The sequence below is a fragment of the Ascidia mentula genome, chromosome 2 (genome assembly GCF_947561715.1).
Source record: "Ascidia mentula chromosome 2, kaAscMent1.1, whole genome shotgun sequence".
NCBI lineage: Eukaryota > Metazoa > Chordata > Ascidiacea > Phlebobranchia > Ascidiidae > Ascidia > Ascidia mentula.
The window spans coordinates 78637-91463 of NC_138567.1; the positions used below are offsets into that span (position 1 = coordinate 78637).

General features: G+C 37.7%; 5 protein-coding genes across 6 annotated transcripts; 1 reads left to right on the forward strand and 4 right to left on the reverse strand.

Annotated features, from left to right (window-relative positions):
- Positions 1-33: 33 nt before the first annotated feature.
- Positions 34-1996, reverse strand: LOC145888988 (CD82 antigen-like). The gene is made up of 9 exons (XM_082979857.1): positions 1971-1996; positions 1826-1910; positions 1406-1615; positions 1077-1151; positions 912-1019; positions 738-855; positions 465-571; positions 332-415; positions 34-141 (listed from the first exon to the last, which is right to left on the reverse strand). The coding sequence occupies exons 1-9, from the start codon at positions 1994-1996 to the stop codon at positions 34-36; spliced, it is 921 nt and encodes a 306-aa protein (XP_082835983.1).
- A 306-nt stretch (positions 1997-2302) lies between these two features.
- On the reverse strand, positions 2303-3726 carry LOC145888989 (uncharacterized). The gene is made up of 4 exons (XM_082979858.1): positions 3681-3726; positions 3338-3558; positions 2822-2950; positions 2303-2695 (listed from the first exon to the last, which is right to left on the reverse strand). Exons 1-4 carry the CDS (start codon positions 3724-3726, stop codon positions 2303-2305), a joined length of 789 nt encoding a protein of 262 aa, XP_082835984.1.
- A 1515-nt stretch (positions 3727-5241) lies between these two features.
- LOC145888647 (N-alpha-acetyltransferase 20-like) lies at positions 5242-7827 on the reverse strand. The gene is made up of 3 exons (XM_082979447.1): positions 7569-7827; positions 6992-7203; positions 5242-6613 (listed from the first exon to the last, which is right to left on the reverse strand). The coding sequence occupies exons 1-3, from the start codon at positions 7746-7748 to the stop codon at positions 6469-6471; spliced, it is 537 nt and encodes a 178-aa protein (XP_082835573.1). The 5' UTR covers positions 7749-7827; the 3' UTR covers positions 5242-6468.
- Positions 7828-7982: 155 nt separating this feature from the next.
- Positions 7983-9813, forward strand: LOC145888683 (co-chaperone protein HGH1 homolog). Its single transcript, XM_082979491.1, has 6 exons — positions 7983-8253; positions 8355-8739; positions 8795-8920; positions 8984-9174; positions 9486-9617; positions 9672-9813. The coding sequence occupies exons 1-6, from the start codon at positions 8107-8109 to the stop codon at positions 9780-9782; spliced, it is 1092 nt and encodes a 363-aa protein (XP_082835617.1). The 5' UTR covers positions 7983-8106; the 3' UTR covers positions 9783-9813.
- Positions 9691-12747, reverse strand: LOC145888682 (serine protease 27-like). Of its 2 annotated transcripts, none has more exons than XM_082979490.1 (12): positions 12581-12747; positions 12348-12483; positions 12159-12280; positions 11916-12014; positions 11614-11737; positions 11503-11558; positions 11238-11383; positions 11069-11164; positions 10849-11006; positions 10637-10797; positions 10027-10174; positions 9691-9966 (listed from the first exon to the last, which is right to left on the reverse strand). In XM_082979490.1, exons 2-12 carry the CDS (start codon positions 12427-12429, stop codon positions 9920-9922), a joined length of 1239 nt encoding a protein of 412 aa, XP_082835616.1. In that variant the 5' UTR covers positions 12430-12483; positions 12581-12747; the 3' UTR covers positions 9691-9919. The 2 variants fall into 2 exon arrangements, with proteins under 2 accessions (XP_082835616.1, XP_082835615.1); XM_082979489.1 differs by having other exon boundaries at positions 11238-11386; positions 12581-12746.
- Positions 12748-12827: the final 80 nt, after the last annotated feature.

A 12827-nucleotide genomic window follows, 5' to 3' on the forward strand; every position in this document is an offset into this window, starting at 1 on the left:
TTATTACATACGAAGAGTAAATTTAAAAACGTTCTATTCTTGCACACACACTTGGTCCAAGGAAAATTTTGTGGCCACCGATTCTCTGTCATCATGAAGCATTGCAGCTTCTAATTGTCGAACTGTACAAAAGTGAACCGCCTGCAAGAGTCCAACATTTAGCGATTGTTTGTAATTAAACTAAAAAGTTTGTGAGTGTGACAAACTGAGGTATAGGAATGTGCCGGACCGAATATTTAAAAAGTGGATCTATTTCAATATTTGACTGAAGTATATTATAGTTTAATTGCGTTGGTCTATTGCATAAGACACTTTATGTAGTAAACTGTACCTCAATAACAGCAAGAATAGCAGCAACCGCAGCGGTCAGAAGAAAACTATTGGATAAAAACTTCTCCACTTTCTCTTTGCAACCCTAAAATCGAGAGATCAGTATCACGTGACCGTAGTATTCTCGTGCTTACTTCGCTGTAACGAGCAGGGTTGGCTTCTGTGTTGAATTGACAGTTCGCCAGATCAACAAAATTGTTACGATTCTCCCTAGTGCAGCAACTTGAAGGCCATTGGGTCACTTCAATGCATCAATTATAACTTAAATGCTAAATATATCAATGGATATTAACGAAGCTGTGGACAATGACCACAGATAAATAGATTATGTATTTTGAAAATATGGGACGCCTCTTATATCTTGTATGTACCAAACGTATAATTTTTTAAAGTAAAAAGAAACGAACCGTTATTGTCCCTCCAATATTTGGCGCCTTTAATTTCGACGTCATCCTCAGTTATTCCAATATAAGCATTTGAATAATCCAGGTGGCCGTTAGGTGTCGCTATTCCACAACAGTGCAGCTGTAAAATATGCTTGTGTGACATCGCCACCCGCACTAGCCGAGCATAATTCTTACGTCACTCTGTATATGGTTCCAGAATAACGACACGGGGTCAGTTCCATTGTCTCCATTATAAGACATGATGAAGGTGTTGTGTAGTTGATGGGGTATATCTGCCTTGACCTTTATTTGAAGAAATCTAGAAAACTTTCCAACCAAAGTTAGCTTTAATAAGCATACCTTGCTTTCCAGCCAAATTCCCAAGGTTGCCACGCCAACCAGCAAAACAAACAGGACCACAAGGAATAGAAAAAACTGTTACACAATAAATAGTTGAATTTAAATTGACAGTTAGTTGTATTTGCGTAACAACAGATTTCGCCACTCTTATATCTACTAAGCACACCTAACGCTTCCAGACACAAAAAGCGTCAAATCCAGATCCGTTTGCGTCGAAATAGTTTGTGATGTTAACAGATAAGAGTAAAATACTGAAAACAGCTCTTGTTTGACTTTAACCTCACAAGAAAACCAAATCACTGACTTGTAGATAGAAACAGAATCCTCACCATGCCCAGTACATATTTGCTATTTGAAACCGCCCCACAGCAACCTATAACGGACAACATTATCGTGGCCGCTCCAGCTGCAACAAACACCAGTGTTGACGTCATAATGTAATGATTGGTTGATGACGTGGTAGCAAATGAAAGCAGGTTGATATTGGCTGGAACCCATCTGAACCAAATCCCAACGCAGAGCAACAAAATACCCAAAGCCTGAAGTACATTTGAAAGTTGAATAACCATCCAGTTGACTTACAGCCTGCGTATGTTTACATGCTTTTAAAATAACATGTTGACCAAATTGAACAGGAAGTTTTAAGAACAACATGAAGTGTGCTTGATAGGGCGACTAAAAGCATCTTTTGCCCATAACTGTACGTGCCAAGAATTTCACCATTACAACAATTTTGACAAAGAACTTACAAAGAAAAGTGTGTTGGAGACGACGAGTGTATACCTTGCACAGCTAACACATCCTGCCCTCAAATCTCCATCAGTCGAACTGACGCTAAATTACAACTGATTAAAACATTAACAAACCCCATATGAAACCCCATATGAAACACACCTTTTCAAGCTTTTGTCCTCGGACATTTCTTATTTTGATTATCAACAAAAGCAATCTAAATACATTTAAAGCTAGTTTTGTTGTTGTCTGGTACACAATTGTGATGTAACAAGGTAAACAGTTGATAAAATTTACCCAATACTTACAAGAACATAAATTATTTTGATATTTTTTATTTATTTCAAATTTGAAAAATGCGTGAATTAATTATTTTTTGAAAACCTGACAATTCAATCAACACAACAGTAGACGAGTATATTTAACCATTCGACAAAAAGTAAACAAACCACATATTTAATATGAGGCCACACTGGAAATATTGACGCAACAGTTCATCTTATATTTCCATCAAAAAAGGTGTTCGGTGATAATATTTCGGACGCTGCATTGTCAGGAAGCATAAAGGGAGCGGTAAAAATCGATGGCGTCATGTTCAATGACGAACTTTTGGGTTTTGTGACGAAACTGTAATTAGGAGGAAACATTCCCGATAATTTTAGTGACGTTAAGGACAGTAGATTTGGGGGAATTCCCAATGACATCATGGCGGTAAGTGCTGCGGTGGGCAAGAGGGGAAATCCCGAATATGTGATGGGATGAAATGGGTAACTGCTGCTGGTTGGTGTGGGAAGGGAAGATTCGTTTGTTACGTCACAGATAGCAACTGTTCGCTCGCTATCGTTCGAGGTATGTCGGACACGAGGTGGCGCCGTCGACTCTTCATCCTAAACCAAGGTTTATTACATCATAATCATTTGAATTACAAAACGGTTGTCACAATATTCACCATAACTGAAAATTTATTGAATATGTCCTAAATTTACTCAGAATTTACTAAAATCTTTGTCTACCCTTGATTTAATGATGTAATCAGCTTTAGGAGCTGGGACCACGTCAACTTCGGTTAAATCTTGCAATCCACCGAATTTACTCAATTTTTCCGATTTCCTCCATTTCGCTCGACGGTTTTGAAACCAGATCTGGTCGAAAAATAAACAATTGAATATTTGCCCAAACTTTACGCAACAAACAGTTCGGAATAACTTTTATTGTATTTTAAATGCTTTATGTCTTTAAAATTAAAATGAATATCACGAGGTTGTAAACGCTTAACGCAGTGGTACGGGAAACTCCCTAATACTTCAGAAGTAGACTTGTCTTTCACTCAAATAGTTATTGAAGATTTAGAAACATACACAACATGTCATTATTGTTTACTTCCGTTAACGAGAAAATTAAAAATTTGTTGCAAAAAAACGTGCTCAAGGAACATTTATATTTTGTGGAAATGCAGCTTAACATATTTGACAAAACACTTTCATTCTGTGCAGTTTACCAACAAGCAAATAAACCAAACTTGTCAGTACTTGAATTCTAGCCTCAGGTAAATTGATTCTCGCGGCGAGTTTGTCTCTTGTCCCGATGTCGGGGTAGTGAGTTGTATTAAAAACTTTCTCCAATTCGCTGATTTGGAACGGATCAAAAGTTGTCCTTGACCTTCGTTTGCCCTTCTGCGGTACGGTTTGGGGAGGTTTGCCCGCTTCGCTTATGGGGGAAATCGAATCTCCCTCAAACGATTCCAGAATTCCTGTTTTCATGAAAAAAACATCCAGCGGTCGAAAGAACACAATATTATCACGTCAGCTTAAATAAACAACTTTTATTTCCATTGTTGTAAAGATAACACGTCACAATAACAACAACAATCACCTCTCGAATTTATGAAAGGTGAAAATTTAGAATCTTCTTGAGTCATTCTGATCTTTCTGGAACCTCAGGCGCCGACAAACTCCACTATTTTGTCCCCAACATTCCCGCGGGCCGCGTTTTATGAAACCATTGTTTGCTCATTGTGTGATCACAAACCGTAAATCACCTCAACACGACACAACCAACCGATCATGGAGTCAATATAACGAGCGAATATGGTTGCGTATTCCAGTGATTAATAACATTGAGAGAATAGTGTGGGATGTGGAACTAATTAAAGACAATTGAAATTATCCCTTTCACCAAACGGAATGTGGTGCCTAAAAGCTTGAGTTTTTGGTTGAGAGTTTTGAAAAGATGTTTTACAAAAACTCTGTCTGTTGCATGTTTAGAAAGTTACTACAATCAATAAATGGTGTATTTATGAATTTTAGACAAAAATACCTGGCGATCAATATTGAGGAAAAATGAGTAGTTAGAATATGAACTGACTCCACATTAATATCGTCGACAGGTTTCAGCACACAAGAAAATAAAAACGTATTATGTCATGCAACATGATGTCATATAATAGTTTGGGTTGATGGACGTGGAAGATGTAGCAAAGTTGATTTGCAGACTAACGGTCAATCGATATTAAATCACGCATCGTCTGCGCAGTTCTTGATTCTGTTTCCCTCGTGTAAAGTTACCGGGCAACGTGCTGTACATTGGTTGCCCCACTAATTCGATTAGGAATTATCTTTATTTACGGCAACATTTACTCATGTATTTGTTCTAGAGAAGACCATGGATACAATGTACACAGGCAAACCTACATGTTTGATGACAGGTTTTACGTAAATCACAATATCGGACAACATCAGAGAAACCACAGACACAATTTCTAAATACTCTGTATTGAAACCCGTGACTACTTTGGGTCAGGCTGAGTTACAACTATGATCTTTACAAGCCGACACAAGATTTATTCGTAAATGATGAAAGCGATTTGCAGTTTGAACACTTAACCCATATGAAGTTGTGTCTAAAGAGTTCGTAGTCAAAGTGGCACAAACTGTTCAACGAACTTTTTAATTGAAATCTTTTGGATCAAATAAACCGGTTTAATATCGACCACCAGTTGTGACTGAGAGTCACTTTAATGAATTGCTGCATGTCTATTATGACGTAACAAAGCTGATTCCCGTGGGAAAGTTGGACCCGCGATCACTTGGCAACGCGATTACTGCGTTCCCATCATCCGATTATATGTTTGCGGCGACAAACTGCCAAATTTCATTATGTCGTCATAATTAGAGCGCGATGGGGAACCTGTTTGGACTTGTTGCGAAAAGCCAGTCACGGTTATTGCGTAATTCAACGTAACAATGAAATGTGGTGCGTCACAATGGGGTGATTGTGATGAAAGTCCAGAGACAAATTAATTTGTTTTCAGAGCTTATTAAAAATCGATTTGTCGAAGAACGTTTGATCAGAACTTGTTTAATTCCCGATTACAATTCGTTACTTCTTTACCCGGACCACGTGACTTTATATGACCAATGAAAACGTTGCTTTATTTGCAGAGTTTAGACACCGATGAAATTGTTTTTTGTTCTGCCCGGATTTATTTTGCAAAGTTTACGATGAGTTTGCGGCTGAGTTTACAACCGGTTTACTGCGACAAAAACATAATGACAATAAATTGCTGCGAGGAAATCTAATCAAAACGTTACGACCGCTGTTTACGATGCCCCGTTATTAACTGCAATCAAATTTACATCGTTACGACCGGGGCTGGTGACCTCTTTGTCGTAAGCACAGTTTGGAAAAAGCACCACAGTGTTTTGAAGGTCATCACGCAATGCAGTTTTTATGCAGGGAAAGGTCAAACATGGTGCGAATTCACCTTCTTCGAACTAAAGTTTAGCAATTTAAGATTTGTTTTTCGAAACTCTTTTTAACCTTTTAAGGTCTTCGACTATTTTCTCCCATAATAACCATCCAGACACACAAACATATATTTAAATTACTCTCAAGTTGTTTTAGTATTGCTTTAAGGTTGGGGGCATTGGTTGTCAATCAGCATCGAATATCTCTGTGTTTGGACTTTTAAGCATAGCCAACTTGGACACCATGCATCCTCGGCGCACAATATTCTGGCTTGGGTTCCAGCTGGTTTTTCACCGCTTGAAAAACTTCCAGCACAAAACGTTGCGGAGTAAAAGTTTCTCTCAACAAATGTAAAAAAATTACCGCCGTCGCTCGTATTTCATTCCGGCTGTGATGATCCAGAGTTAACACAATTACAACAACGTCGATCAGTTTAACGAGCAAACCGCCTCTGCACAAACTTTACGAGCAAACCTTATGTTGACTGTGGAGCTTAATACCAACCCGTACCGACTATCCCGGCCATAACTCGGTTAATTATATTCGAAACCACACAACCTGGATCTTTACGAGCAAAACACCCTCGTAACATTTTGCCCCAAGGTGAACTTTGACCCCAGAAACAAGAAAGATATTTGGAAGTGAGGTCACGTGTCAGACGGTTTGTGTGGGAAAACTTAATGATATTGACATCATCAGCAACCAAGTAGAAAAAATGTTATTCATTATTGGCAACCAAGTGTTTCTCCTCCAGCCAAATATCAAAAGACATTTGGACTACAGATGTACAACATCAACTGCACACACCATGCGTAATTTAAATTGTTTTTCACTGGATAGCAAACCAGAAAGTAAACAATCTGTTGTTCATAGAGTGGGTGATTAACTTGTTCCGTCAACCACCCAACCTTCGCTACTGTGTTATTTCTTCAGGGGTTATCACACTTTTTTCCGATACTATCGATGATTTGTTGATGTCCCACACGGTCGGTTTCCTCATATCAAATGCATCTTCACTGCTGTCTTCATTTGCCGATGAATAATAATCCAACACAGTTCTAAAAACAACACAACAAGGAGCCTGAAGTTACTTGCATTAAAATAGATAAACAAAGAATTTGACTCACAGCGCAGACAAAATGCAGTTTTGCAGGATTCAGCCTGACAGCTTTATCAACAAACATTTTAAGGTTGAATGCTTAGTGACTGTATCAAGTCATTCAAGAGCAGGACGGATACAGACTCTATGTTATCAGAATTATCTTTGATTCTCTGTCATTAATTTCAGTTCCCAGGTGAATTTACTCAGAATGAGACTGTGTCTTCATTACAATGTAGCAATATAAATGATATCTACATTATGGGTATGCTTGTATCAAAACTGTTAAATTGTTGCTTGTTCAGCACTTTTAAAAACAATATAACAGGATTTTTACCTGTAAACAACATATCCCAATTTCTTGTACATTTTTACGGCAACTTGGTTGGATTTTCTCACGTACAAATCAACAAACAAAGCCCTCTTCTTCTCTGAGACTTCTTCCAACTTGTTCATTAGTTCAGCAGCAAGATGGAGTCTTCTGTATTCCCCAGCTACCGATAGAGCTGTCACATGACCATGCCAATTGTCAGAAGTCCTGCCCTCCACCTAAACAAAGATGAAATATTAATCCAAAATTCATCCACTAGAGACAGATCAGCAGTAAAAGTAATACCATAGTAAAAACCAAAAATGGTGAATTTATGTATTTCTTGTCAATCACTCAGACTATGTCAAAACCAATTTGTTCCTGCCCAACTTAGCAGAATGTTATAACAATTTGTGACCAGAAAATATTCATTACATTAGTAAAATTATTTAGCCACAAAAAATAATTCTCAATCTTACATTTAACACAAACGATTTTATTGTTAAACTACAAATTATCATTGGGTCGTATTGCAGCAATACATATCAAACATACAATAAAAACCGTTTCAGGCAATTGCAATACAGAAAACATTTAGTTATACTTTTCCCATTATGTAGCCCATCATTTCTCCAGTTGGCGACTCGGCCACCATGAAATACTCGGGCCATTTTGCCAAATATTGGAGGTAAAATCCGATTGCGTAGGTTTCTGTCAACGGGTCAAGGTTAACTCGGTTAAACCGAAGCATATCTTGACAGGTAAATGGACGATATAGTGTCATCCTACGGCACACTATTGCAAATTTCAATGAAACATAAAACGTCAGATTATTTGTCCTTTCTCCACTTTATATTTCGTTGAATTTGGGTTTGAGCTGGATTTTGCGAGCGTAGACGTCCGTAAAAAAAACTTCAATTGCATTCATTTCATGCGCAAGAAACTAATCTTCCATGTCGCAAAATCAACACATTTCTTTTGTTTTTTCAGCTAATATCTTACATAAAATACTGATTTATCTGATGTAAATATCATGTCGGTCGTATAAATAAGTGAGACCGAAAATACCCACGTGAGTCTTCCGATGTAAACAAAGTTTTGGAATTTGTGTATAAGCTGCATAAAGTTTTGGAAGTTTGATAATGGAAGGAATTTGCGATGAACTGCTGACATTTCTTCAAAAATCAACAAGACTTGAAATTAAATTAACTGCCACCAAAAATGTATTATCTCTCACCGCTTCAGCTGACGGAAGGAAATTTATTGTTGAAAACAGAAGCTTATTGGAGGTAAAAACTATTGTAATTTGTCTTTTTTTCGCTAGAAAACTTTTAATGGTAATGTTTTTTTTTTTTGAAAACTCAGCTCAGTTCTAAACGTATTTTTGTAGGCAATCCTTAAACTGACAAAGGATGAAAATCGTTTGGTTGTTGTGGATTGTTACAACATGCTTGTGAACTTATCAAGTGAACCACATGTCATAGATGTTATCCTTGAAAGCTACAACATCATCCCAGAATTCCTGCGACTTGTTTGTGATCCAGACTCACAATATTCCCATAAAACCTGTATGATTTTGAATAATTTGACGAGAACTTTAAACGGGAGCGAAAGAATGGTTGAATGCATCCCTGATTTTTGTGAAAACAGTGAAGGAAATGTTCCAGGGATCCACAAACTTGTTGATGTATTTTGTGCCACAAACCACAACAAGCATGGTTCAAGTCTTGATTACATCGCACCATTTCTTGGCAACTTATGTCAAGTTTTAAAAGGTAAGTTTAAAAATACAAAAGAGACTTTTATCAATTGTTGTCAACATTTTTCTAGTAAGGAATTTGTTTCTTGATCCACAAAAAAGATTGATTTTAAAATTTCTTCCATTTTTGTCTCACAAATCCATAATAAGAAGAGGAGGCATTGCCACTCTATTCAGGAACTGCTCATTTGAATATGGTAAGTTTTTGTTAGTGTTTGTAATTTTTCTTTCAATTTCTTTTGGTTTGTGGTTTATTACAGAAAGCCACTGTTGGCTGCTAAGCGAGGAAGTAGATCTTCTTTCCCATCTTCTTCTTCCTCTTGCTGGCCCGGAGGAGTTCAGTGATGAGGAAAATGATCTTCTTCCGCTTGATCTTCAATATTTATCATCGGATAAAACAAGAGAACAAGATCCTGACGTGCAAAAAATTTTATTGGAAACACTGATATTGGTAGGTAAAAGTATTGTTTGCGTAACATGCTGAAATATAATGCTCAACTAAATAAAGTAATACCTTTGCCATCTTAGCCTTAATAAAGGTTTTTAACCGTACCAGGAACATTTGACAACAACTACAGTAGAGATTACCAATGAACTTTCCATTTTGTAAATACTTTCCTACAAACAACCCAACACGTTTTATGTCCCATTTTTAAACATAAAATATTGGAACCAACTGCATCATTAACAATATCGACTGCTCTCCATACCATCTAGCATACATGTTTTACTCATTCTGTAAGATTGCTTTAATGTTTCCAGCTTTGTGCTGACAAATCTGGAAGAACTTTCATCAAGTCAAAAAATGCCTATCTGATTATTCGAGAGTTTCATAAATGGATTTTCAAGAGAAAAGATGAAGAAGTTTCAGATGTTTGCGAGAAACTTATTCAGGTGCTTTTATCTCAGAATTTGAAAAATAACATTGTTGAAATTGAAATATTTTAGATATTGATATCAGATGAACCAGAAGACGGACCGGAAAATTTATTGACTTGCGAAATCCCAGAGAAATACACAAAAATTCTGGAGACACAGGCAGACAATGTCCAGGAGTAAAACAACAAAATTTATCAAAATATTGTTTGTTTAGGCAGATTGCATATTGGGTAAAATGACAAATTGTTTTTTAAATGATGACAAAGTGCTTGTAAAAACGAAAGAAAAAGAAAAGACGTGAACTTCAGGCTGGATATTTAATCGTCCTCTCCATAAAACCTCAATGGAATATTAATTCCGGTCACTGAAAAATACTTTGTTAATATTTTAATGAAATAAAAAAAATGTTTCATGTCAAACTTACAGTTCTCCAGACTTTCCAAATGATCTTGAACTTTCTTGTAGATAAACACAGAAGAATTTCTTGTTTCCTGGATAATTTTCGCTTTCATTAATCCAACCACGGCCCACCTTTTGCCAACGTAACACAGCAGAGGATGTCCTGTATCCGCCTGAACATAAATGTAGTTTGAGTCAAAATATCGTGATAAAGAGTTCCCCACTAGGTGGGGTTTTGTGTTTGCAAGGGGGGAATTCTCACTGACGTAAACAAGTTGCCCCCCTTTAGTTTTCCGGGCGTTTCATTGCAATTAACTGTTTTATTAAAATATACAAGTATCACAGTTATGGCATGTGAGTCGCGGGTGGTTCAACAAATCAAAGAGGTTTGGGAGCCCTGACATAAAAGCTTTGAAATATTTAGAAATTTTTTCAATTGATCAACAGCTTGGTGACTTGTTCATGCGTGACGGCGATTAATAATTGTTTGCACACGGGCCGTGTTTAGAAGTAAGCGATGATTGGCCAAAGCATCCGGTGTCAGATTTTCCGCTAATGAAACAAAGCGACTATAGACAACTGTGTACATCGCGAATTATAACCTTGAACATGTGATTAAAGGTCAAATAAGTTACCGCTTCACCGCTGATGGTGGAGATCGCCGATATGTAACTGAAGCTTGCCAGTGAGCTCGATATATTTCCTTGCTTCAATCTTTCTTCGCAAACTTCATCAGATTCAGTTTCCGCCTCAATCTCACGTAAAGCCCCAACTTTGGTTTTTATGTCGTTACGGCCTACGTCACAAAGGTTCAACAAACATGAAGGTGCATCTGGTGATCACCAACCTTCAAGTTCCCAGCCAACCGTGAAGCACGTGACCTTCTCGTCGTGTTTGTATCGGAGAGGGGGGAGGCAGGCGGGCCTCACATACGGTGTGAAAGTTACGTCATCGTCCAAGTGCAGCAACGACATCGCAAACTCGTCAACTACGTCATCATCGTCGCTATGATTGCATCACATTATCTATAATTACGTCATTATTTCATTTATATTTCATTGACTTACTAAGGAACTGAAACGGTTTTCGTTACAGCGAATGTTTGCTCGGATGGCTCCCGGAATCCAATCACGTGTTTTCCAACAATCACTTGTATTCTTGTTCTGAAATAAAGACATCAGTAATTATCATTAATCAACATCGCCACCTAGCGGTTTTAAATAAACATCTTTTTACACTTGGATTCCTTGCAGACAACTTGTGGCGGCGAGAATGAATCTTTGGTTTAAAATAACTCCATGACAGTAAAACTTGCTGTCACGCATGACTGCCGCCATCCACGGCCATGTTCCTTCAGTGGAAGTCACGTGACCCGATCCTAGCTTCTGAAAATAAATCGACTTCTTCGATAAGTGGATATAAAGGAAATCGGTATCGGCTGTTAGACTCGTTTATTATTGTTACTTAATATTGGTTTAATTTAAACGCAAATTTCACTGACTTGAAGGGAAACGGGGGTCACGTGACTTGTGCCGCATTCCGAATAAGAATTTTTTCCTGAAACAAAAATATTTTCTTCTGTTTATTGTGGCTCAAACCACAGTAGCCTCACCCCAAGCTAGCTTGAATCCCTTCGCTCTGTTAGGTTTGCTCGTGAAATAAACAACGTTTGCTTCCCTGGATTTGACGAGGAATTTCCGTTCTGATAATTTCCCACAAAGCTTGCGCTTCGTCACCTGGAAACATTTTTCTGATAAAAGTTGTTAAATTATGGAAAGGTTTCAAACGTGCAAAATTAACACGTGAGCTCGTAGGTGGGAAATGTTGTCGTTTCAATCTACTTGTTACTGGTCAGATGCTTGTTTGATAAAAATGCTGGAGTTTGGCTCAATGTTTATCAATATTCGTTCTCACCCTTTTGCTGATGGATATCGGACCTCCAAAAATATCAAGGTAAGCAACAGAGCAGGATTCCGAGCGAGGAATATTGAAACGCGTGATTTTCAACACTATCTAAATATATCGAAATGATTACGTAATTTGCGGTGATTGGATTGTGATTCAGTGCTTCGTTAAACTTTTATCCTTCGAAAATACTTTAAATGTTTACAGTTTTCGAACAGCTAACTAACAACCAAGACTTGCTGCCACACGCACCACATTCTCGAATGGTTTGATCGACCAAACAAAAGCTTTGGGTTGGTCGACAAAGTGGAGAGATGGAGATTGTAAACTCCCGTGTGTTTCAGTTCTCTCGAATATTTCAGGTTCCACGGGACCTTTCAATAGTAATCACACAACGCATCATTAAACCATCGCGTCTTGACCGTGAGAATTTTCCATCACCTGCCATAAATTCATCCGTAGAATGACCATACTTCGTAAGGTACAACAGCAAGAGAGTCACCATGAAATCGCGCACATCCATGGTGGAATTTACGCAACGCAATGGATGAAAACAGCAAGATTTTAAAGTCACTTCCTGTCGTATAAATTAAATGTGTAAGAAGGAAATGAACCCTTCGGCCGTTGCCAAATACTTTGATAAAACAAATACCATCTGGCTCCATGTAACTTACCTTAACTTTCGTCTACAGTAATTGTTTGTTTCTTTTAATACCAAACTACATCCAACAAACTTTCCTTGCTGATGGAGCCACTTAATGAAATTAGAAAAATTGACCAATATCAGCATCTTACACTCTTGTAGCGCAACACAGCGTAATATTAATATTAAATGTGGCTTACAAATGCTCGTTTGCTGAAAAACATGCTTTGGTCTGTGTCACAAAGCATTCAAATGACCTTCGTGACGTCAATAACAAT

Excerpts from the sequence above, each read along its gene's own strand:
- LOC145888988 (XM_082979857.1), bottom strand. The coding sequence starts at position 1,996 with ATGTCCGAGGACAAAAGCTTGAAAAG. Across the intron at positions 1,152-1,405 it reads GCAAATATGTACTGGGCATG|TTTTTTCTATTCCTTGTGGT; the intron begins GTGAGGATTCTG and ends ATTGTGTAACAG. Across the intron at positions 1,020-1,076 it reads GAATTTGGCTGGAAAGCAAG|GTCAAGGCAGATATACCCCA; the intron begins GTATGCTTATTA and ends CTTCAAATAAAG.
- LOC145888989 (XM_082979858.1), bottom strand. The coding sequence starts at position 3,726 with ATGACTCAAGAAGATTCTAAATTTTCACCTTTCATAAATTCGAGAG. Across the intron at positions 3,559-3,680 it reads ACCTTTCATAAATTCGAGAG|GAATTCTGGAATCGTTTGAG; the intron begins GTGATTGTTGTT and ends TCATGAAAACAG. Across the intron at positions 2,696-2,821 it reads ATTACATCATTAAATCAAGG|GATGAAGAGTCGACGGCGCC; the intron begins GTAGACAAAGAT and ends ACCTTGGTTTAG.
- LOC145888647 (XM_082979447.1), bottom strand. The coding sequence starts at position 7,748 with ATGACACTATATCGTCCATTTACCTGTCAAGATATGCTTCGGTTTAAC. Across the intron at positions 7,204-7,568 it reads TGGGCTACATAATGGGAAAA|GTGGAGGGCAGGACTTCTGA; the intron begins GTATAACTAAAT and ends ATCTTTGTTTAG. Across the intron at positions 6,614-6,991 it reads TTGGGATATGTTGTTTACAG|AACTGTGTTGGATTATTATT; the intron begins GTAAAAATCCTG and ends TGTTGTTTTTAG.
- LOC145888683 (XM_082979491.1), top strand. The coding sequence starts at position 8,107 with ATGGAAGGAATTTGCGATGAACTGCTGACATTTCTTCAAAAATCAACA. Across the intron at positions 8,921-8,983 it reads GAACTGCTCATTTGAATATG|AAAGCCACTGTTGGCTGCTA; the intron begins GTAAGTTTTTGT and ends GGTTTATTACAG. Across the intron at positions 9,618-9,671 it reads TTTGCGAGAAACTTATTCAG|ATATTGATATCAGATGAACC; the intron begins GTGCTTTTATCT and ends GAAATATTTTAG.
- LOC145888682 (XM_082979489.1), bottom strand. The coding sequence starts at position 12,429 with ATGGATGTGCGCGATTTCATGGTGACTCTCTTGCTGTTGTACCTTACG. Across the intron at positions 12,281-12,347 it reads TACGGATGAATTTATGGCAG|GTCCCGTGGAACCTGAAATA; the intron begins GTGATGGAAAAT and ends TACTATTGAAAG. Across the intron at positions 11,738-11,915 it reads CGATATCCATCAGCAAAAGG|GTGACGAAGCGCAAGCTTTG; the intron begins GTGAGAACGAAT and ends AAATGTTTCCAG.